General features: G+C 38.9%; 1 protein-coding gene across 10 annotated transcripts in view; it reads right to left on the reverse strand.

Moving 5' to 3' along the window:
• Positions 1 to 832: 832 nt before the first annotated feature.
• elna (elastin a) overlaps positions 833 to 25,542 on the reverse strand; it is a 275,816-nt gene continuing 251,106 nt past the window's right edge. For 9 of the 10 annotated variants that reach the window (XM_072589478.1, XM_072589481.1, XM_072589479.1 and 6 more), the window contains 5 exons: positions 21,351 to 21,392; positions 15,515 to 15,556; positions 13,789 to 13,845; positions 6,410 to 6,466; positions 833 to 2,671 (listed from right to left, as the gene is read on the reverse strand). In XM_072589478.1, the coding sequence (XP_072445579.1) occupies positions 2,625 to 2,671; positions 6,410 to 6,466; positions 13,789 to 13,845; positions 15,515 to 15,556; positions 21,351 to 21,392 (245 nt within the window). In that variant the 3' untranslated portion in view covers positions 833 to 2,624. The remainder of the gene's footprint in view (positions 2,672 to 6,409; positions 6,467 to 13,788; positions 13,846 to 15,514; positions 15,557 to 21,350; positions 21,393 to 25,542) is intronic. The other variant, XM_072589482.1, reaches the window with a different exon arrangement.

Consider the following 25,542-nt stretch of genomic DNA (forward strand, 5'->3'; position numbering starts at 1 on the left):
GATTTCCCTCACCTGGTAGTTTTCTCAAAAATAAGTTGTTAAATTTGGTCCTCTTTACTTAATTTGTTTTTAAACTTTGTCATTTCCACCATCTGTTGACCACATTATGAACTCACCTGCAGCCATCAGTTCCTGGAGTGGGACTTAAAACTTGAGCTTCTGCCTCAGAGGCAGGCATGCTACCCACTGCACCACATCTCCTGTTCATTAACTACTTAAGATAAAATTTAGATTAAGAATATAATTCAACGTTATTGGGAACCTTATGTGGGAAATTACCATTAACTTAATTCTGAAAACCTTATTTGTGAACAGCATGCTCTTTAATTGGATTCTAACCATTATGACTGGTCAACTGGAATAATGGATTTATGTTTTAAATGCATTTTTAATGCACTATTCGGTTACTTATGTCATTGCTGTTTATGGGACCTCATCGTATGCAGATTACCTATTGTATTCCCTATATGACCACATTTTTAAAATACTTAATTGTAAAACAGTTTTGAATTTCTTGTGGTCATGAAAGGAATGACAAGTTCTAGTTCTTTCCTTATTACTTTTAAACTTTCTGATTTCAATGCCAAATCATTTTATGGGAAGGCCTAACTGTCAGTATTATTAAGGGTTCTGGAAAACAGAGTGCTTGCTTGTTTTTACAGTCACCCACTGTGTAGTTGTGTGTCACTACAAACTTAATAGATTGACCTGTCTTGGTTGACTGTGCAATGCAAATTGGACCAAAACTGTGCCAAAGTCTTCATGATGATATTTTCCATTCACTTAGACATCAAGTTGTATTCAATGTTCAATGATTTGCTTACCGAAAATATATATTTAAACAATTCTGTTTATTTTAAAAGCTGTTACTGAATTGTTGTCCATCCAGTATTTTCTCATTCACACAGTTTATAAAGATACAGCGAATGGGCATTACACCAAACCTGAAGCAATACACCAATGTTGGGGCTCAAGATCTGCTACAGTACTTATTATCGCAGACTGATGTAAAGTATTACATACTATAGCATATCACTTATCAAAAGAGGTGCATGATGGAAATAATGAGTTATGTTAAGAATAGAAACTCTGATCAGCATCTATGAAGGATACTTAAGGTGCTTATATCAAATCTATTTTGATCCAGGCATTGAATTTGTTAAAAATCTAACGGTTAAACCTGTTTCAAGAATAGTGCTGATCATAATTTCTACTTTACAGACAAGACAGTCAAAGAAAAACAAATTAGCGCTAGAGAAAGTGGACACAGAAAGCAGAAAGAAAAGGAGTGGCTGTGGTGGGCTTCTGCATTTTCACAATTCAGTTAGCCCCTTCAGTTACAATCTAATAATCATGTGCAATAATGTCTATATATCCTCTTATTGTATTATTAATTTTAGAAGATGATGCCTGAGACTGCACTGTTGTGCTGTAAGAATTTATAACAGCATGCAATATGGACAGGGGTTCATTTCTTGACAGCAGGATTTTGAACTGCTTTACAATATTACTAAGTTGGGGATGAGCTAGGATTAATTGGAAAGTTATTCAGTTTAGGAGCAAAATATCTGTTGGATAAATTTGAACCCAACTAATTCATTTGACAGAATTCCAAGAGGATATTTCAATCAAATAAAAATCATAACCAATTAATGCTGTGGAGGTAATCAGATTGTTAAAATGTGCCGAGTTCATTTATTTACTCTGCTCCTGGAGGTAGTAACATCCTAGCCACACCACTGCCAATGTTGAAGGATTAATGTTATCATAGCTTGGGAGTAGGTTTTCCTTATACTGAACCTGACGGTCTGAGCCATTCAGGGATAATGGGTACAGGAAAATAATGTAGGAAGAAATATAAAGTAGGATAACTGGCCCAATATTCCTGAATTTATTGTGTGTAAGAAATTAATTAGCTTCAAGTGTAGGAGGGGAAAAATCCGTCCCAATGTCATTCAGCTTGTATAAACTTCAAAGCCTACCAAACCAAAGTAGCCAGATCTTTCCAGGAATCTTATGGCCAGGAAGCTAATTTGACCTCCAAGTCCAAAGTCTTGTTAGTCATGTGGACAAACATATAGAAAAACAATATGCAAAAGTTGCATTGGTCACTTCAGGCCCCACTCATTAGGGTTGAGCCATCATTTGTATGAATACAGCTGCCACTCTCAAAAATAGATTTTCATCAGCACCAAAATTATGGCAGGGGTTGGAGCTATGGCCCAGCTGTACAATCCAGGTATCACTCACAGTACAGTTTGTAAAGCAAAGCACAAGCCACTAAAAATTAATAACACAATTTTATAACTTAAAAATACTGGAGTTAGAGTCACAAAACAAACAAATCAAGTCAAGGATGGTGTTTACTATGAATGAGATTAACAGCAAAGGACTCAGTTGTAAGCTGGTCCCTAAATGCTTGAAGCACACAGTGTATAGCACAGCTTCTTTGATAACAAAGTCCATTAGATACTGATAATGTATGCAGCCAAATTTTTTCATAGATGAAATGAAGAAAGGTGGGGGGTGGTGGTGAGGGGCGTTCCATTCCACACCATCCTTTACATTCCGAATCATGCAGTAGCACCAGAATTCTTGAGGTCACTTCTTTTCCAATTATTTATTTATTTTCTCCTTCGGCCACAATATTTTCCCATTGCACAAGGGGATCCTTCAAAAACACAGAAAAGCTGTTTCGTTAGATTGAATTATTTTCATCCCAACCACAGGCTGTTCAGAAGTAGACCAAACTAAAGTAATTAATCTTTCTTAAATTCAGTTCTATAATGCCAAAATATGAGAAGAGATTGTAGATAAAATAATAGATCTGCTGTACTGCTATACGTAGTTTCAAACGGAAAAGGTGTTGTTCTCTTAGACATTTAATAGCACCATATTTATTTTATGCATGCAAACAGATTCCAAATTGTTCAAATATATCAGGTGACCTATGTCATTTCAATGATGTGCCAATAGGAAAGATCTTCCATAGCATATGTCACTCAGTAAGTGCACTTGACAACCAGTGGTAGCCCTTCACAGAGATTAATCACTCCAGGATAAAGCAGCTTCATCTGAAGAGAGCTGCTGGCCAATGCCAGCCAATAGATATATTGAATGACAGTATCACCAGGGAGATGGCAATTGTTGTCTGTACTTAGAGGCCAGACATTCAAGTAAGACCTCGTTTTTCACCAAATATCCTGCTATCCCGACTGTTTCCTAAAAATAGTTCAAACATCCCACTTTTCACCTTTACCCTTTTATTGAATGTAAACTGGGTCGGGGAAATAATCTGCAGAAAATTTAATCCTTCTTCCTGTCAACACCCACTATATCACATTGCATTACATGCTACTGATCTGTATTCTTTCACCCCACTGCACCTTTGGTGTATTCAAGGGAATAGTCACTACGTTTTGGTAGTGGTGACTCCACTGCTGATTCTAGTACAAGAATTTGGCATAAGGCTGGTAACTCTGGCTGGACACATTTCAAGAGATGTCATAAAATGATCTCCCAATTTCAGCTGCAAATCACTCATTTATCGCTCAACATATTAGTCATCAGTGTCCCATCTTCTCATGGCTTTTTAACTGTCATCATTTTGACTTTTGAAAATCTGGTTAACCTACCCTATAGACACTTGAAGATTTGAATCATGACTTCAACCAGGCATAACAGCATGATAATGGTGAGATTATTTACAGGCTGGGCATTGGGGAAGTGAATATTTGGGTGATTAGAAGCAACGGCAGTGGTATGTTCTCAGTGGAATCCCCTTCCTGATACCATGACCCTCACTCAGATACTGAGTACCTTTGCATGAAGCAACCTTCAGGGGCTGAGAAGCTACCCAGAATGGATTGGGTGGTATGCTCATTGCATGTGAGCCTCATATCTGCTGCAAGTTGAATTCCAGCCTTGAACAACAACGTGTCCTAGCACAAACTTATTTAGGGTGAAGGCAGAGGGATGCTGTGTACCCTCCCACACAACTAAATCTCTCCACTACTAAACTAACCACCAGGGAGGTCATTTAATGCTGCCACTGAAATTTATTAGTGAATAGCTGCAGCTTAAATCACGTATGCTGTAGTCAATACTTTCATGCACTTAGCAGTCAAATTGTGGGTGCCTTTGGCTGTCTTCTCAGGTAATTTATAACATTTTAAAATCTAATTTATGAACACTGCTTCCACATCTATGAGCAATATTCATAACCTACGATTGTCTTTCCCATTCCGCTGTGGACTCTGATTCCAATCTCTGCCACCTCTAAGCTAGACACTCTTCAGTCATTGTGATCAACTTCTTTGGACATGCTATGACACACCTCCATGGCACAGGAGACTTTAACCTGGACTTCCAGCTCAGAGTAAAGACACAACTACTGTGCCACAAGATCCCTTCTGGATAAACTTTGTTTTAAAGGAGTACTCAATCACTGCCTGCAGCTAACCAGTAATAAGTAAATGAAACCAATGGACCAATTTCCTGTGGTTCAGTTATTGGCCTCATTAGGTGCCTGCACTGTATTATGATCATGATTTGAGTTACGCGAGATCCAGTAGGCTCATATTCAGTTTCTAGTCTGCACTCTTCCCTTAAATGCAATGGTTCAAATAAGGAATCCCAGTTAATTTCAGTGACTTATAAATTACTGAAGTCAACTGAAACATTTTGAAATAACATGCTCTGGGCTTGCTTTCTTTAAGATATTTTACATCTATGATAGAGTGACATTGTGGAGTATCAGTTCTGATTTAATACAATTAGTGATGTCTTTGCAAATTGTGAGCAAATTTCCATTCACTTTGAGTTGTGCCCTTTGTCCCCAAACTGCTAATAAACCTTATCTACTTATCATTAAATACAAAATCTGCATGGAACCAGTACAATAGGCTACTATTAAAACACTTGTAATTTTTTAGCTTAAGGTTGAACCTTGGTAAAATTTGATTAATGTGTTTAGCAGGTGGAAAATCGGTTTGGTCTGGAAAACACCCTGGAATCAGTGGCATTACATCATCTTAGACAAATACAATATTACATTACAGAATAAAAGAAATTGAAAGAACTGTGGATGCTGCAAATCAGAAACAAAAACAGAAACTGTTGGAAAAACTCAGCAGATCTGGAGGCATCTGTGCAGAGAAAGCAGAATTAACATTTTGGGTCCAATGAAGCTTTTTCAGAACTCAGGACTTCAGTTCAGTTGAGAGACAAAGACTATCCTCTTCAAAACTCAGGTAATGACGCAGATTTTCCAGAACGGTGGTTGAGTGCGGCATTTTACATAACTTTATTATTCAGTGGGGAAACCCATTTAGCAGGAAGAAATGGAAGGTGGATAGGAGATGTAATAGGATGACATTGAGGGCGATGAGAATAAAAGATGTCCACCATTCCTGTCAATTGCATGATTTCTTTGCTAGTAGCTCAAGCAAATGGAGTTGTGTTCTAAATGCACCATTCCTCTGCATCATCAATTCCTCAGAAGATCAATCTCATTTCTACCATTATTTTTAGGAGTGTGCTTAGCCTAAAGACAAGGACTTTCAGGCAAAACATATTACATTATCAAATACTTAGAAAGTATCAAACATTTCAAAAATGAATCTAAGTACTTCTCTAGTCATTAAACATTGTTCATTGTGGAGCAACATCTAGCACATGTTTTAAGTGTTCTTCTAAATGTCTTAACCGTGTTCTTCGAAGATACTTCTCAAGTTGTTTCAGCTAAGGATTAAGGGAGGCTCCAGAGATTTCAATGAAGAAATTGGAGATGCCTGTAGTTGACTGGGTTTTAGTCCAATTCATTCATCAACCTCATTGCTCACTGTCTTAATTCCTGGTTCACTAATATCTTCATTTAAAACTTTGCATATTTGCTTTCAAATAACTCCACAGCTTCCTCGCTCCCTATCTCCAAATCTTCCCCACCCCTATAAACCTCAAAGGCAACCATATTCTGATCTTGAACATCCTTGATTTTAATTGCTCAACCATTGGTTGCTGTGCCTTCAGCTGCTAATGTCATGCTCTGGAATTCCCTCTTACCATTCTCCTTGTTTTAAGAAACTCTTCAAAATATACTGCTTTGATGATTTACCTCAATATTTTTTATACAGCTTGTTGTCAAACTTTGCTTTGTAGAACTCCTGTGAAATGCCTGACTACATTATAGGTGTTATATAAATACAAACTGTTGTTTAAAAGTTCATAGTATTTAGACAAAGAATGAAATGTACACAATTACAATGCTTCATTTGGATCTCAAGTCATAAATACTTAAAATATTCACATTACCAGCTAATTAATACATTAGGATCTGTTCAACTGCTTAACTTTTAGCTAAATAATGTGTACATTCAATGCAAATGAATCCAGTATTAATTGCTCATACCTCTCCCATAAGGATACCCAAACTGGCTCAGTGCCCCATACTGTTTAGGAGGTTTACCTGCAATACAAAATCTGGCCCATTAAACATTGTTTTACTAAGACAGCTTATATATCCTCATTCATAATGGGCTGGGATTGACTATTCACATGATAAAATGGTGGAAACAGATACAAAATTTTAAAAAAAACTTTTGTCATACTCAACTCAGTGAGAATAAAAGCCATTATCCTTTATAATTGCACTTATTTTTTAACCAGATAACTCAGTTGTGCAGGGAAACATTGTAAATATGTTTTTAGGACTCCTTTCCCAAAAGCACTCCGAGTTGAAGCAGAAAACTTGACTACTTTTAAGTTAGAGGTAGATAGGTTTTGTTAAGCAAAGGGTTGAAAGGTTATCAGAATTAGGTGGGAATGTGGATTTGAGATGACAATCAGAGCAGCCTTATGATATACAAAGCAGGCTTGAGTGGCTGGATGGCCTACTCCTGCTTTTGATTTGTTTGTATATATGTTTGTAGATACAAGTTATCTGGATTTTCAATACATTTTTGAGAATGTGACGCATTTCTTAAAAGTTAATATTCATGGAATGCATGGAAGATTTACCACCTGAGTTATAATTGTATTGGCTATGGAAAGCAAAACACATTGGCATAAAGAAAAGACTAATTAAGATTGTTGTCATAGATTTATGAAATTGGAGATAAATATTATTTTGGTTATCTGCTCCCCACACTATTTGTAAATGATGTTGAAGATATTATTCTGATTATACAAGTGTAAAGGCAATTAATTGACCACTAACTTTGATAGGTCCTTAAAATCAGTGCATATATAGCAATATACAATTAATCTGTTACTGCTGCTTCGAACATAGCTATTCTGTCAATCTTGTGCTGCCTATTCAGTTCAAACGTTTCAGCATGTAAGCAATGCTAACTGTATTGTTAATGGACTGGACATACTAACAGAGTGTTAATGTCATGTGTGGTGAGACCACTGAAAATGAAGTTGTATTGCTTAATGCAGGCCTAGAACTCTATTAAGATTATTGTAGCTGGAGCTGGTGCTGGGAGTTAGGTAGAAAGTGAACTGGACTTGAGAAATACTAAATAATGGCACATGTTTGATAGCAGCTCCTAACCTTTCTACACTCTTCTCTGAATATCCTGATGGAGGGAGGAGGCTGCAAGGACGGTTTTGTATTAATATGTCTCAAGTCACATATTCGGAAGAGACATAGGCATAGTGATCAAACCCAAGAGTCAAAGCTTCAAGATCTGGATACATATTACGAAAACCTCAGTTATGTCACGTAGTCAAGGTTAGCAAATGCATCTTCAAAGATCATTTCCTAACAATAACACAACTAGCCTCACATGCTCCACAATGCTCTGCATGTCCACCACTTAACTACCAACAATTTCTATGCGTTAGAACTGTATTATATTTTGACTAAGCTTTAACATTTTAACACTGCTGAAAGCCTCACTCACATTTCACAGTTTACGTATGCTGTCAGCTATTCAACCATGATAGCCACATCAGTAAAACAGATTGCATGATATTCTCTAACACATTTCTTTCTCCTAAAAGGGAAAAGGATGCACAACTAGAGGCAGCAAGAGTTAATGGGAGACCTACAAGTATATCCTAACCTCCTTAGAGGGGGGAGATTGTCTTGGATATTATTGATACAGCCATTGCTGGAATCATGCCAGTAACTGGTAACCATCAAAGATAAGAGCAACTTAATTCCTCATTCTCTGTTTTACATCCCCATCCTCCCTTATTTGATATATTCTTTTGTTTTTGAATCAACTTGTTCTGGCATGTTATTGCATGTTTCTGGGGCGGATGGAACTTGAATCAAAATCTTCTCACCCAGAGACAAAATGCTAGGTTAATTTCCTTTACCTGAAAACCTATTCAGGTTAAATCCAGAAGAAACTGAAAATAAAAGCAGGAGGAGGCCATTCAATCCTTTGAACCTGCTCCGCCATTCAATATAATCATGGCTGATCATCCAAATTAGTACTCTGTTACCAATTTCTCCCCATACCCTTTGACCTCTTTATCCCCAAGGACAATATCTAACTCCTTCTTAAAACATTCAATGTTTTGGCCTCTTTCTGTGGAAGGGAATTCTTCCTTCTCATTTTCTTCCCAGATACTACATGCTCAACATCTTCCACTTCCTGCAGTTCTACTCCCCTCAGCAGTTTGGTTGTGCAACTGACAAACCATCTTGAAGACCCTTAATAGGACATATTGAAGGATGCTCCTAGATTTGTTGAGGCATTTAAATTGCATCTTCATAAAATCATTATAGCTCTACAATTGGCCTTGTGGTCATCAAGTTCCTATTGTGTCTGTTGTCTGCATTAATAGTGGTACAAATTTGAATAACACATACAGTGCTGGAAAATCTCAACAGGTTTGGCAGCACTTGTGGAGACCGTGAGGCAGAATTAACAGTTTGAGTCTAGTACACTATTATTTTGGTGATAGAATCCCCTCAGGAGGTATCAGATAGGTCCTTGAAGGATAACGTATCTCCAATGAGCCATCTGCTTCTGAATGAATTATGACAACTATCACAATATCTTGATCAGATGTGCTTCACTGAGAATGTTTTAGTACAGCAGGCTGCAAATTGCAGATCTGTTACAGAAACCTGAACAGCCTGAGGAAATTTCACCACATCTCCTCATCTGTATGTATATCCTGTGAAAAGAGTACAATCTCCATTGAGCATAAACCCTGTGTCCATTCCCTTTGATAATGTGGAGCAGTGTGTGGCTGAGCAGAAGGCAGATACAAAGCTTCCACAGATGCCAATATAATAAAGACCAGGTAATCTATTTCTAGTGGCATCAATATTGGCCTAGACACTGGGTATAATGTCTCTGCTCATCTTTGAAATAGTCCCATAAATCTTTTATTTTGACAGAAACAGGCAAATGCACCTCATTTTAATGTCTCATCTGAAAGAAGACACCTCCGACAGTGTGATTTTCCTTTAGGATTGCACTGAAATGAAAACCTTTATGCTTTTTGCTCAAGGTTGAAATTCTGTGAAAATCAGATGCCTTGTGATTCAAAGCTGAGTGCGTTGATAATTAAATCTGAAGGAAAAACCAAGATCACCTTGTCCTCACCAAAATCTGTCTACTTGATGCATCTGGCTATGGCTGTATTGGTAGGAATGACCATAGTACAGAGCTTTTAGAAACAAAATCCTTCATACTTAGAATCCTAATATTGTGTGGTAACATCACTATGCTTGATGAGATAAACTGAGTAATAATCGAGCTCAATAATCTGCATCATCAGAACTGCAGAATTTCATTCTACCAGAATCTGTCAATTTATGGCCTGTGCTATAATTTGCCCTGTAGTACAGTTCTCCCATATTCAGTTATGTTAGTGATTTAACTAATTAGTGCCATATAGAAAGTGAAGGCTCCATGAATATCATTGTCATCAATGACAGGAGAGATCAGTGTTTAACTGGCAAAGAACAAGGCTGAAGCATTTGGAACTATATTTAATCAGAAATGTGAAGTGAATTTTCCATCTTGGCCTTCTCCAGAGGACCCAAATACCATCTATAAGAGTGTTCAGTCAAATTTGTTTCATTTACATGACATCAAGAACTGGTTTAGCCCACTCGATACAGCAAAGACCATGGCCTTCAATAACATCCCAGTTGGTATCCTGAAGACCTGTGTTCCAAAATTAGTTCTTTGAGAAACTGACAAAGTTGACTGACGAAGGAAGGGCTGTAGATGTCATATACATGGACTTCAGTAAGGCATTTGATAAGATTCCCCATGGTAGGCTGTTGGAGAAAGTGAAGTTGCATGGTGACCAGGGTGTATTGCTAGGTGGACAAAGAATTGGCTGGGCAACAGGTGACAGAGAATAGTAGTGGAAGGGAGTTTCTCAAAATGGAGAACTGTGACCAGTGGTGTTCCACAGGGATCTGTGCTGGGACCACTGTTGTTGTGATATACATAAATGATCTGGAGGAAGGTATAGGTGGTCTGATTAACAAGTTTGCAGAATACACTAAGGTTGGTGGAGTAGCAGACAGTGAAGGGGACTGTCAGAGAATACAGCAGAATATAGATAGATTGGAAAGTTGGACGGAGAAATTACAGATGGCATTCAATCCAGGCAAATGCGAGGTGATGCATTTTGGAAGATCCAATTCAAGAGCAAATTATACTGTAAATGGAAACGTCCTAAGGAAATTGATATACAGAGAGATCCGGGTGTTCAGGTCCATTGTACCTTGAAGAAGGCAACGCAGGTCAATAGAATGGTCAAGAAGGCATACGGCATGCTTTCCTTCATCAGACGGGGTATTGAATACAAGTGTTGGCAGGTCGTGTTACAGTTGCATAAGACTTTGATTAGGCCACATTTGGAATAATGCGTACAGTTCTGGTTGCCACATTACCAAAAGGATATGGATGCTCTGGAGAGGGTGCAGAGGAGGTTCACCTAGATATTGCCTGGTATAGAGGGTGCTAGCTATGAAGAGAAGTTGAGTAGATTAGGATTATTTTCATTAGAAATATGGAGGTTGAGAGGGGACCTGATTGAGGTCTACAAAATCATGAGAGGTATAGTCAGGGTGGATAGTGTGAAGCTTTTCCCCAGAGTGAGGACTCAGTTACTAGAGGTCACGAGTTCAAATTGAGAGGGGAAAAGTTTAAGAAAGATATGCGTGGAAAGTTCTTTGTGCAGAGGGTGGTAGGTGCCTAGAATGCATTGCCAGCGGAGGTGGTAGAAGCTGGCACGATAGTGTTATTTAAGATGTATCTAGACAGTTACATAAATGGGCAGGGAACAGAGGGATACAGATCCTTAGAAAATAGGCGACAGGTTTAGACAGAGGATCTAGATCGGTGCAGGCTTGGAGGGCCGAAGGGCCTGTTCCTGTGCTGTAATTTTCTTTGTTCTTTGTTCTCTCTTCTATTGTTCCTCTGGCAAAGCTATTCCAGTTCAGTTACAATCCTGGCATCTACCTAACAAAGGGAAACTCACCCATGTTTTCCCAGTCCACAAAAGTTGGATAAATTTCAAACTGCTGTTGTCATCCCATTAGTTTACTCTCAAACTTCTGCAAAACAATCTAAGCTGTCATTGACAATGTTATCAAGTAGCACTTTTTACCAATAACCTGCTCATGTTATAAACATGGACAAAAGATCTGAATGTCATGGGTGAATTAGCCCCTGAAATAAATACAGCATTTGACTGAGTGTAGCATTTAAAAAGTGGACTAAAATCACAGTCAGTAAGTGCCACAGAGCAAAACTCTCAACATGCGGCAGCCTACCTGTCACAAAGAAAGATGTATCTGGTTTTTGGAGGCCAATTATCATAGCCCTAGGATGTCACTGCAGGAATTTTTAAGGGCAGTGTCCTATGCTCAACCACCTTTAGCTGTTTATCAATGACCTTCCCACCACTATAAGATCAAAAGTAGGAACGTTTGTTGATGATTGCATAATTCTCTGTACCATTTTCAACTCTTCAGATACGAAGCAGTACATACCCACATGCAGCACAGACTGTATAGCATTCAAGCTTGTGTTGATAAATGGAAAATAGTAGTTGTACCATATACATTGTCAGGCACTGGCCAACTCCAACAAGACATGATCTAACCAACTCCACATTCAATAGCTTCATCATCACGGAATACTCAACCATTACCATTACTGGGACTACAAAAGCAGGTCAGAGACTAGGGATTCTGCAAAGAGTAATTCACTTAGGTGGATGGCCATGCTAAATTGTCCTATAGTGTCCAGAGATGTGCGGGCTATGTGGATTAGCCACGGAAAATGCAAATTTACAGGGGTAGGGTGAAGGGTTGGGTCTGAATGGGATGCTCTTTGGAGGTTTGGCTTAGACTCAATGGGCCAAATGGCTTGCTTTCACACTGTTGGGATTCTATGATTCTTCTCAATTATTCCATGATTTACTGGTCCCTAAAAGGGTTATCACTATTTAAAAAGAATTAATGAAAAATGTGACAGAATACAACCCACTTGCTTCAGGAACCAACTGAAACAACATTTAACAATCTCAACTATCTAGGACAAAGCAGCTTTTTTCACGGGCACCTGATACATGAGCTTGAACATTTGTTACATCCACCACAGGCACACAGTTGTTGCAGTATGTACTATATACAAGATACATTGGACCAACTCGTAATGGCTTCTTCAAAAGTATCTTTCAAACCGGTGGCCTCTAAGGCCCAGAGCAAAAGGCACACTAGGTGCATTAGAACATTTACAAGACACACCACTTTGACTTAGAAATTATCAGCATTATTCATTCACATTGAATCAAAATCCTGAAGAATCCCTTTCGACCCAGTATTGTGTGTCCCCCTAAACCAAATGGACTATAGCAGTTCAAGAAGGTAGTTATTCACGCCTTCTCAAGGGAAATTAGATATGAACCGTAAATGCCCATTTTCCAAGATTGCACCAATAAATCAAATGCTCCCTGACCACTCTAGGCACAGGCAGCTCCCTGAGAGTCCTTTAGTCCCAACTCCTGCTCCCACATCAATGCTTGTTCTTCTCTGTGTGATCTCTGTTGATTCAGTTGCTTCTGAATGCAGATATATTGAAAAGTATTAAAAAGTTAGTAGATGTAGTAGACAGTGGAGTACAGTTAGTTCAGTTGTTTAGATGGTTATCACATAGATCAGAATCATGAAAATGGCATCAGGTTCGACCCTCGTTCTGAATGAGGTAGATTTGGGATATGTCTCCTCATATGCAGAAAAGAGATGATGAAGGATAGCACATAATGGAAATAGAAGGATGAAAACATATAACTAATAAAACTTTAAATAGAACAACAGTGAGGCCATAAGTGGAAGACCATGTAGTTGTATGTGGTATTGCGGCATCCATCTTCAAAAAGATACTTACATATTGAGAATTAGATACAAATCATGAGAGATTAAAATTTTGGGATCCGAGATAATATGGATATAAGAGGAGTTTAACCTGAGGAATCAAATACAAATGTAAAGTAGGAGATTTAGAAACATGCTCTCAGCAGTGTCAATAATGATAATGTGAGTTCCCTTTTTAAAGAAAGAGATGGGTCTAGATGCAGCTGAATATTAAAGAGATAAAAATGAAGGCCTGAAATAATGAACAGTTTCTAAATGTAGGCAGATATGTCCCTTTATGTGACTTCAAAAATGATGAAGAGACTGAGGTATTGATGGAGACGGCTCTTTTATATTTAGTGATTTAGTTAATGTGCTATTCAGAGAGCCAACTTAGTCCAACTTTGAAATTCCAGAGCACCAAGCTGAATATTTGGTACCTGCAGTCTGTAGGCCTCCTAGCTGTCCAGTTCCAGCTCCGTATCCAATTCCAACTCCTGAAAAGTAATTTATTAGGCAACATTAAAAATGAAAATAGCCTCTCTTTGCAATTTATTTTCCCATGCACCTCTGTATGGTGCTGACATTAGTCAAAGATAGACTAATGCTACCTCCATCAAATGGTAATTTTTTTTTGAAGTGTGACAAGATAACCTCATATTTTCCGTCAATACAATGTTTCCTCTTGTGTATTGCAAGTCCTTTGCTTGCTCTGTTGTATTCCTCCCTTCTATGATATCTTCATTTCCTACTTTTAAGCTGCTTTTGCATTTACACATGTCAGTGAGCATTATGAGAGATTAGTGTTTGTGACGACCCTCTCCTTTCTCACTGCTAAATCTGAATCTGTTACCACTGAAGTGTTTGCATCGGTCAATAATTTTGATGTTTAGGAATTCAGCCAGGTTTAATAATGTAAGAATGGAAAGCTAGCTTGCAGGTGTTATTGTCTTACAATCTGAATTAAACGAGTGCTAATGTAAAAACACCTTCAATTTTCAAGTAGATATTCTACTTTAACTATGATGCAGAATTTCCTCACGTCAGCTTCCACTTTAACAAGAGAGATTCAACTGAGTGACTGTACTGGCCTAAACAAAAAAAAAACAAATCCAGTTATCTTGTGAAAAGTTTTGGTTAAATGAGTTGTTTGCCTCAACAATTTAGTTGGAAGTTCATTATTGTCACTAATGACTAACTATAAAATAATTTTAACCTAATTTTCCAAAATGCTAAACCTTCTAGAGATCTCTATCTCAGAAATACATTCTCACTTGCACAACCAACATTGGTTCATCATTGACTCCTTGTACTAGTTTATTCATTCTTTACTGAATCTTTGCACCTGCCAGACAAAACACTGCCCTGTTAGTGTTGTCTTTATCAAAGAACAAACTACTGATCAACCATATTATTAAGTATACCACTTTGAATATCTTTATCACTTTTCTTGTGCTGTTGGTTTGTCCCTGTTTTGCACATTTTTCAATGTCATTGTGTGGTCAATTCTAGCAGCATGATTCAATGCCCAATATCAAAATGGTCATTGTTTTTAAATAAAACCATGTAAATTGCTACAGTGTTGCATCAGCCACAGTAGTCTTGAGGATCACATCAATTCCTGTTTAAGATTATCTTACCTATTTGTGTAATCCAATAAATTTAAAACAGTTGCATATAATATAGTGACTATTAATTTACCACATGCTGACTATCCAAATCCTTGAGAAAGATCTACACTAGCCCTGTGTTGGTTACGTTAAAGGATGAGCGTGGGTTAGTACATTAATGTAACTCAATCCAAATTGATCAGTAGACTACATTAAAATGTGCAAAGATAATAATCATGATGGGTGCACTGGGCAACTTTTGGGATGTTTATGCTTGTGTAACAAACAGAACAGCTTGTTCTAAAACTACTTAAAGACTACTTCGTTGGTGTATCCCCACCTGTTGAGTTAGAATATACAATATGCTTTTCATTCAGATGATTAAGGAAGTTGAAATCTTATTCTGGCTTCAATATCAAAACTTTCTTACAGAATAAGATTCATCTCCAGATTGAATATAAATCAGCATTAACATTATTTTTGAAATTCACACAGTTGAGGATCCTCTTCATGTATAAGGTATACAATGACTAGATAATGTATCAGAGCTTCTTACCAGGTTGATAATAGGGTAGGTATCCACCATAGCCTCCTTGCCCTGAAGAAGAACCAGAGCGTGAAAAATCTAATTACCATTAATAAGCTTCTGAATAAAAGCTTTGTAAGTAAATTTATCATTTAGCAGTAAGTATCATGCTGATAAATAACTATTTTATTTCAAATAGAAATCAATTAAGTAGCATTTTTAAATGCATAAGGTATACATCTAGTGTACTCAATCTCTTCTCATGTGATGAAGCCCTCATTGTAGAAACCAGTATAGTGAACCTTAGTTGCACTCCCTCTCAGGCAAATAGAGAAGGTGGCCAAAACAACACACGGTATTAAAAACTTTACCAATGTCCTGTAAATTCGCAGTATGACCACTCATACTGCAATCTGCTTTGTACTGATGACTAATAAACTATTGCTTACATTATTGTTTGCTGTACCTGCATATTGTGTTTTTGAGATACATGCACAAAGGTAGCAAGGTGCTTCTAAATGCAAACATTCCCCAGTCTCTCCTCATTTCAAAACTATTCTGCCTTTTCATTGCTCCCGATGCGGTCTCCTCTACATTGGGGAGACTGGACGCCTCCTAGCAGAGCGCTTTAGGGAACATCTCTGGGACACCCGCCCTGTGGCCCAACATTTCAACTCTCCCTCCCACTCTGCCAAGGACATGGAGGTCCTGGGCCTCCTTCACCGCCGCTCCCTTACCACCCGACGCCTGGAGGAAGAACACCTCACCTTCCGTCTTGGAACACTTCAACCCCAGGGCATCAATGTGGACTTCAACAGTTTCCTCATTTCCCCTTCCCCCACCTCACCTCAATTCCAAACTTCCAGCTCAGTAACTTTCCCCATGACTTGTCCTACCTGCCTATCTTCTTTTCCACCTATCCACTCCACCCTCCTCCCTGACCTATCACCTTCATCCCTTCCCCCACTCACCCATTGTACTCTATGCTACTTTCTCCCCATCCCCACCCTCCTCTCATTTATCTCTCCACCCTTCAGGTACTCTGCCTGTATTCCTGATGAAGGGCTTTTGCCTGAAACGCCGATTTTACTGCTCCTGGATGCTACCTGAACTGCTGTGCTTTTCCAGCACCACTAATCCAGAATCTGGTTTCCAGCATCTGCAGTCATTGTTTTTACCTATCCATTATGTCTGTCTTTCTACAGTTTCTGTGTAACTTCTTCATTATTTACTTTGTACGAATGATTGTACAGATCTCAGAATGGCACTAGACCTTTAAATAGCTGGATGATATCATGATATGTGACACTCTACAATAGAAGGTTTATCTTACTCTTTGTATGTTTAAATCAGTCTGTGAGCAAGCAGCCAATCTGCTCTGGCAAAATTTCAACTCCCCCTCCCACTCTGCCGAAGATATGCAGGTCCTGGGCCTCCTCCACTACCGCTCCCTCACCACCTGACACCTGGAGGAAGAATGCCTCATCTTTCGCCTCGGAACATTCAACCCAGGGCATCAATGTGGACTTCACTAGTTTCCTCATTTCCCCTCCCCACACCTTACCCCAGTTCTAAACTTCTAGCTCAGTACCATCCTCATGACCTGTCCTACCTGCCAATCTCTCTTCCCACCTATCCGCTCTATCCTCCTCTCTGACATATCACCTTCATCACCACCCGCATCCACCCATTGTACTCTTTGTCGCCTTCTCCCTAGCTCTAGCCCTAGCCCCAGCCCCAGCCCCACCCCCACCCCCTCCTCCTCCCCTTCCTATTTATCTCTTCACCCAGGAGGTTCCCTGATGAAGGGCTTTTGCCCGAAACGTTGATTTTCCTGGTCCTCGGATGCTGCCTGACCTGCTGCTTTTTTCCAGCACCACTCTAATCTAGACTCTGGTTTCCAGCATCTGCAGTACTCACTTTTGCCCTGTTACTCATACAGCCAACTATGTACACAATGTACAAAACCCTAGAATGCACGTCATTAGATCCAGTGGATTTGTAACCACTTGGTCCCACTCACATCTTTTGTATGATTTATTGACCAAGCTTTTGTTTCTCTATTTCTGAAAGATTTATGCAAAATATTTATTTCATGCCTTGCTACTTCCATGTTCCTCATTATAGTTTCAGTTGTCTTTGTCTCTATCATTTACTTTCACTGATCTCTTACCATTACGTATCTATGAAAATTGTTATGAAGGTGTAGGTGTGTTCTATGCCTTTAACAGAGTTGAAAAGCAAGGATTGACTGAAAGCACAGTGTCCTGAACAAGGTAAAAATGTAACACTTGGTTGAAACAAATAGCTGGATTTATTTGCTATGGAACAAAAACAAATTCAAGTTCAGCCAATCAGTTTAAATTATGCTCCAGATACCAGAGAGTCATAGAGATGTACAGCATGAAAACAGACCTTTTGGTCCAACCCGTCCATGCCAACCAGATATCCCAACTCAATCTCGTCCCACCTGCCAGCACCCGGCCCATATCCCTGCAAACCCATCCTGTTCATATACCCACCCAAATGCCTTTTAAATTTTGCAATTGTGCTAGCCTGCACCGCTTCCTCAGGCAGCTCATTCCATACACGTACCACCCTCTGTGTGAAAAAGTTGCTCCTTAAGTCTCTTTTATATCTTTCCCCTCTCACCCTAAACCTATGCCCTCTAATTCTGGACTCCCCGATTCCAGGGAAAAGACTTTGACTTTTTGTCCCCCTCATAATTTTGTAAACCTCCATAAGGTCACCCCTCAGCCTCCGACGCTCCAGGGAAAACAGCCCCAGCCTGTGCAGCCTCTCCTAAAAATCCAATCAAATTGGAATTTTACTGTTTTTGATGACATCAAAACCAATGAAATGATCCGATGTTTTGGGGTACAAAACTGGATATTTTGAACAGTTAGGGAGGGAACTGCCAAGGATTAACAAGTATAGACTGTTCGATGAATAGTTCTCTGAAGGGTACCTGTTCAAATGAAAGGCCTATGAAGTAGAATACTAAAGAAAAGATGACAGAGGAAAATCTGCAGAGGAAGATACAAACAGAAGATTCGACAGCTGACTGGTTTTGAAAGTTGAATTTTGTTTTTGTAAATCTTAATCGGGTTTTTTTAAAATCGGACCAGTATTATAGAATGGGAAGGTTAACAATAGGTTTAAGAGAAAGGAATTGTAAATAGTTGTTAAGAGATAAAATTATTAATTGTTACTTTAAATAGTGACGTCTGGGATAGCTCTTTGCCTCTTGAAACTTAACAGATTACACCACGAGGTGAGCTTCTCTGTGTGTTGGGTTTAAATTAGCAGAAGGATTTACCCAGTGTCGTAATAAAATATTGACAGCTTGCTCTTCGCTGGACTACTCTCATATTTTATTTTCCCTTTCCTCTGGAATTTCTTAGACTTCATTTCCTGAATTTTAAAATCTTATCAATCCTCAGGCTGTGTTTCATTTGGCAACATTGTAACCTCTTTCTTCAATCCAATAATTATCTTTATCTCCTTTTGTTAACCACAGTTGAACCATTTTATCTGGAACGTACTGTGCATTTTAGGAATGTATGTTTGTTGCAAATTATGTATCAGTTCATTAAATGACAGACCTTGCTCATCCAGCAGCACATCATTTTGTACTCACTTGTGCGATGTGGGCATTGCTAGCTGGCCAACATATATTGCCTGTCCCTAGTTGTCTTTGAGAAGCTGTCGATGAGCTGATTTCTTGAACCACATTAATCCACATGCTCCACAATACTCTTAGGGAGGGAATTTCATTTAGTATAACTTTCCATTCTATCTTAATCAACTGTCTTTTGTTCAGAATTATAACTCTTGTTTCAAATTCAACTAAATCACTTTCAACCTCAATGTAAATGTATCATATTGTTAACATTTTGCCTTGGAGACCCCTTTAGTACTACATTAGAACATAAGAAATATGAGTATGAGTAGGCCATCTGACCCATTGGGCCTGTTCTACCATTCAATAAATTCATGGCTAATCTTTTCATGGACTCAATTCCACTTAAGATACGAGAACCATAGTAATTGATTATCAACATATTGATCTTGAAAAATATATTTTATGAATTGCTTGAAGTTGCCCTGCACAACCCTAATCTAAATTTGGTTTGCACAGTTTCTATAAGTCCATCATATTTCCAGTATTGCCCTTCTTATAGGCACTTCTAACTGCAAGATTTATACTCTCCACTGTACTTCAATTACCATTCGAAAACCTATAAATAACTCTCATCAGTATATTGTTGTTCTTTTTCCTTTCATTATATGCTTTCAGCCAATACTGATATCTGTAGATACTTGTCCTTAGTTTGTTTGGGTTGCAGGTATCTGACATACATTGTGTTCAAGACGGTTAGCTCTTTATCTTTAAATAAGGGTCTTCCACTCCTGATGTACTGTAACCCTCATTTATTAACATCTATACATTGCTGGTTACTAAATAAAGCTCTCTGGTGTAGTGTTTAAGAACTTCTCCTGCTTTTTCTAATCTGATTTATTTTATTGATGTAAGAGTCTCCCTGTCAGTTACCTCCTCATCAATTGTAAATGCCTACAATTTAGATTATACTTCATTTCTTAGCTCAACCCAAACTTATTTTACTTCTTTATTTGCTCAGATAAGAAAATTACTTTTTTTTATTTTTAGGGCTGTTCCTCCTGTTTTTCCATTGTTCCTCATTTCTTCCAAAAGACACATATCCTAGAATAGTTAGTTCCCAATATGTAGATTGCATAACAGCTTTGTTTCCATAATAGCAATTAGATCAAACCTATTAATTTCTATATGTGGTGTTACTTCATTTGACTTGTTACAAATAGTTAATATATTAAGGTACAGAGCTTTTTGCTTATAATTATTTATTTTACTTGCTATCACCTTAGTTACCAATACCTTGTTATCTTAGTCTCATGGTCTCTTCTGACCAACACTATTTAATTTTATCCAATATTCTGCTCTTCTCCAGGGCCTTGACATTTCCCTTACTGCTTTTGAATGAATCCTTTGCCACTTCCATTTCATTAGTTTAAAGCATTGCCGACTGCCTCTGTATTCAAATCGCTAGAACATGCACTATGCCACGGACACCATGGAAACTGAAAATTCCTCTCTCGCTTCAAGTTCTTTTTCATACTTGAGGAGACATCTTTAACCCTCACAAAGGATAGACCTCAGGAACTCTCTGTCTTGCAGAAGAGAACAGTATTTATTTTCATGACATAATATGCTAGCGACATGGGCTTGCACTTTCTCAATCCCTCTCTTCAATGACTTCTTGCAACACATTGTAATGGTCAGTTTGGCATCCATTCTGTAGTGCTTCTCATCTGTATTATTATATTTTACATGTTTATCAAAGTAAAGGGCTGAGACTCCTTGATCACTACACTCCGCTACACTCCCTGTGACTATCTAAATTTCCCTATGCACCTGTGATTGCATGGTCTAGTTTTAACAACTACTGCTCTTTCAAAATGTGCATTGTTTCCATTTGGAGAATGGAAATTTCCTTCAGATGTCCTTGTGAATGTCCAACAACTCCTTTGGGGGCAATCAATTATACACATGATACTTGCAAAATATAACAGAAAAAGGAGGATATATCTGGTTCTCCTCAAATTACTTTCACTTGACAGGAAGCTGTTTGAGTTATTAGGTAACAACTGCTGCTCTTGTATATTTCTAATAACTAACATGATAAACAATCCAGCATGTTGTCCTTAAATCCAGATGTCCTTATCATGATGAGAGAAACATATGGCTTGGTGGACATATTGCAATCATTGTATTCACTTTACGAGATGATTTTGCAATTCGTTAACTGAAATAATTTTGATTTACCTAGCTTGGCTGCTTTAGCTCCAAGGCCTGGTTGCACACCACCTGTTCAAAGAAGACAGAGTTTAGAAGTGAGTCATTTTAAGAACTAAGAATAGAAATTGGACAAAAACACAGCAAAATAGTGTTCAGTGACTGATCATTTATTGCCACCCAGGCCATAAAAAGAAACATTCATTAGGGTCTATTGTTGACTAGAAGGAACAGCCATCCTTGTCAGGTGATAGCTCATTTAAAATTATAATTAGTGTGCTATTTGGCAATAGGACTCCTGTTGTCATTTTTAAACTAACAGGCCTAATGCAAATAAACCTAGCACGAGCAATCAAGACTGTCCTCCACACAGAAACCAAGAAGGCAATAGGAGCATTTAGTTATCACAGTCAATGGCAACAGTCCAGCTCTTAGGATGCAGATGCAGCAGAAAAAGTTCAATAAATTCACAAGAATAGTCAAAATCAGTGAATGCATGTTCACATACCATACCTACCAACAGCACCAATGACCTCTTATGCTTTCATTCACAAGCTCTCTTCATTGGCCTCCCCACAACCACTATCCATCATAACATATAGTTGACATTTGTAGCCTCATCTTGCCCTTATATACTTAGCACTATTTCCAGATGGCCTATGAAAGGAGACAGCAGCACGTAACTGGTCGTATTGAGGAGGCTGATAGTGGTGTAAAAGATGTGGCTGCATGTCCTCAATCCTGTGGAAGAGACTGCAGGAAGTCTTTGATGTGACCGCCCAATGCCACCTCACCCACATCCCACAATATATTAACATGTATAATTGGTAGGTAGTGTAACTATGTAAGTCCTGATTTCTCCTGAAACAGAAATGAGAGACACTGATGAAAATCAAACACCATTACCCAATCTGACATTAAAACTCCCAGTTCAGATGCCGGCACTATTTACTTTAGAGGGTAGCACATGTAAAGAGTTCACATATGGTGAATCAGCAGGCAAAAGTGTGCCACAACCAGGCCAAAGAAAATCACACATGCTTCTGAGTTTGTTGCAGAAATCTCAGATGAAGACTTTGTTTCTATGAACCATTTTTTCAGTTTGATGAACATGCACATAGAAATGCTTGCACATTATCTGACCTTCCAAGAAGACTGGTTTTCATTACCATGGAAAATGGAGGAATCTGGCTCCAGTTCGGTATCTGTTCACATCATGATGTGGTAGCTGACTTCATGCAAGCAGTTGCAGACACAACCATAATGCATCATTAGGTATTATGTCCATCAAATTGTGTCATGGGCAGATGGCATCCTGCAAGCAGTGCTGTGGAAAGGTGGGGAGGTGGGTACGTTTACTCCTCCCACCCAAACTTTTTGGAACTTTAATTACGTTGAGACAAGACATCTGGGGAGAGGCCTGGAGCAGTGGCCATGCTACTACTGCAGTCAGTCAACAATAATATTGATCACTGGAGTTGGAAGCAGGGTAAGTGAGGAATGAGGTCATTGCTCAAGCCAAGCTGGCATACCGATGTGACAAAGTGGATTGAGGTTAGTGTGAATAGGGCAGTGGAAGAGGGTAAACAAGGTGTGTTTGAAGCTTGGGTGTGGCGTGATCTTCAATCAAAACAGTGAGCCTGTGTGGGAAATACACTCCTTTTTCTTGAGTTTTGGATCATCACCAGTTTCAGTCTGCTGCTCATGAAAGATCAGTGGATGTGGGAAGTGGCCTTTAGGTATTTGTAAATTGACCAAGAATGGGTCTCAACTGGCACAATAACGATTGGGCTTTCTGATGCCACCTGTGTATTTTGCACAATTGTGGACGGACACAGACGGGTGGATACATGGCAGGTTTGGTGGTCAGTGTCTCTTAGTTTCTATAGCAGCACATAGATGAATCCATGTTGCAATGGAAGTTCCAGCTGAGATCATGAAATCTCAACTTGGTGTCATATAAGCATGGTTTGATACCTTGCCAGCTCAGACTGCTGCCGTCTTGGCTATTCATATCAGCGCCTGAAGAAGGTACTAAAATTTCACATTTAACAGTTTGGTTTGCTGAGAGAAACCATAGAAGGAAGCCGTTGCCCTGTGGAATATGATCTTTATGTCATAGCATTTATACCCTTACTGTTGCCAATGTCAAATGTTTCCATTTGGACTTCCATTACACTTCCACCAGAACAGTGCGAACAGTTGCAATCAGCAACTGCAAAAAATGAACAACTGCAAGCGTTGCAAAAGATCGTTATCCAAGGATGGCCTGACAGCATTAAGCACCTGAGAATATTCAATCATTTTAGCCACAGAGAAGATCTTGGTATGTCACAGTTTTAAGGGTAAACAACTCTCAGTAATAAAACTATAATGTTAGGATAATTTGAACATGCTACGCCAAGAACACATGGGGATTGAACACACAAGAAAGCTAGTACCGTGAATCTATGAAAGGCCAGAAATGAATCAGGAAATTCAACAACTTGTGAATGTATGTGAGACATACCAAACTTACTGACTCTGGCAGTGGAGAGGCTCTTTGTCAAGATGATTCTATCTCCTCATTGGATGAAAGTAGCAACAGACTTACTCACAGTGCATAATGAAGATTACTGTATATCCTTGTGACAGATCACTTTTCCAAATTTTCCCTGTTCAACAACTTAGCAACATCACATCATGACCATTATTTACAGTTTATTTGGTGTCAGAATGGATAGTGTCTGAGAACAATTTGCAGTTTTCTGGCAAACTGTTTAAAGGCATACATGCTCAGTAGGGAGTGACCTATATCACACTGAGCAAGGATAGTGGGATGACAAACAGCCCAGCAGAATATTGTATTTCAAATCAATGATCAATATGTGTTGGACAATAAAACAAGATTTTCACATTGCATTGTTGGATTTTTGTTTAGCACTATTGGAAAAGGAATTATTATCTTCAGCACGGCTAATTAGCAAGGTTAGCAAGGTTAGATCGCATGGAATACAGGGAGAACTAGCCATTTGGGTTCAGAACTGGCTCAAAGGTAGAAGACCGAGGTTGATGGTGGAAGGTCATTTTTCAGACTGGAGGCCTGTGACCAATGGAGTGGCACAAGGATCGGTGCTGGGTCCACTACTTTTCGTCATTTATATAAATGATTTGGATGTGAACATAGGAGATATAGTTAGTAAGTTTGCAGATGACACCAAAATTGGAGGTGTAGTGGACAGTGAAGAAGGTTACCTCAGATTACAATGGGATCTTGATCAGATGGGCCAATTGGCTGAGTGGCAGATGGAGTTTAATTTAGATAAATGAAAAGTGCTGCATTTTGGGAAAGCAAATCTTAGGAGGACTTATACACTGAATGGTAAGATCCTAAGGGGTGTTACTGAACAAAGAGACCTTGAAGTGCAGGTTCATAGTTTCTTGAAAGTGGAGTCACAGGTAGATAGGATAGTGAAGGAGGAGTTTGGTATGCTTTTCTGTATTGGTCAGAGTATTGAGTACAGGAATTGGGAGGTCATGTTGCGGCTGTACAAGATGTTGATGAGGCCACTTTTGGAATATGGCGTGCAATTCTTGTATCCTACCTGTCAGAAGGATGTGGCAAAACGTGAAAAGGGTTCAGCAAAGATTTACAAGGCTGTTGCCAGGGTTGGAGGATTTAAGTCAGAGGGAAAATTTGAATAGGCTGGGCTGTTTTCTTTGGAGCGTCAGAGACTGAGGGGTGACCTTATAGAGGTTTATAAAATCATGAGGGGCATGGATAGGATAAATAGACAAGGTCTTTTCCCTGGGGTGGGAGAGTCCAGAATTAGAGGGCATAGACTTAGGGTGAGAGGGGAAAGATGCAAGAGAGACCTAAGGGGCAACTTTTTCATGCAGAGAGTGGTACGTGTATGGAATGAGTTGCCAGAGGAAGTGGTGGACGCTGGTACAACTGCAATATTTAAAAGGTATCTGGATGGGTATATGAATAGGTAGGGTTTGGAGGGATATGAGCCGAGTGCTGGCAAGTGGGACTAGATTAGGTTGGGATATCTGGTCGGCATGGACGGGTTAGACCGAAGGGTCTGTTTCCATGCTGTACATCACTATGACTCTAATGCTTGAAAGTTAAGTATGAATGATGTTGCCCAGCAACCAATTGTTTAATCATTTTGAGATACTTACATATGAATGAAAGGGATATATGACTAGCAAGCACGTAGGGAACTACTACAGTTGC

The sequence above is a fragment of the Chiloscyllium punctatum genome, chromosome 19 (genome assembly GCF_047496795.1).
Source record: "Chiloscyllium punctatum isolate Juve2018m chromosome 19, sChiPun1.3, whole genome shotgun sequence".
Classification (NCBI taxonomy): Eukaryota; Metazoa; Chordata; class Chondrichthyes; order Orectolobiformes; family Hemiscylliidae; genus Chiloscyllium; species Chiloscyllium punctatum.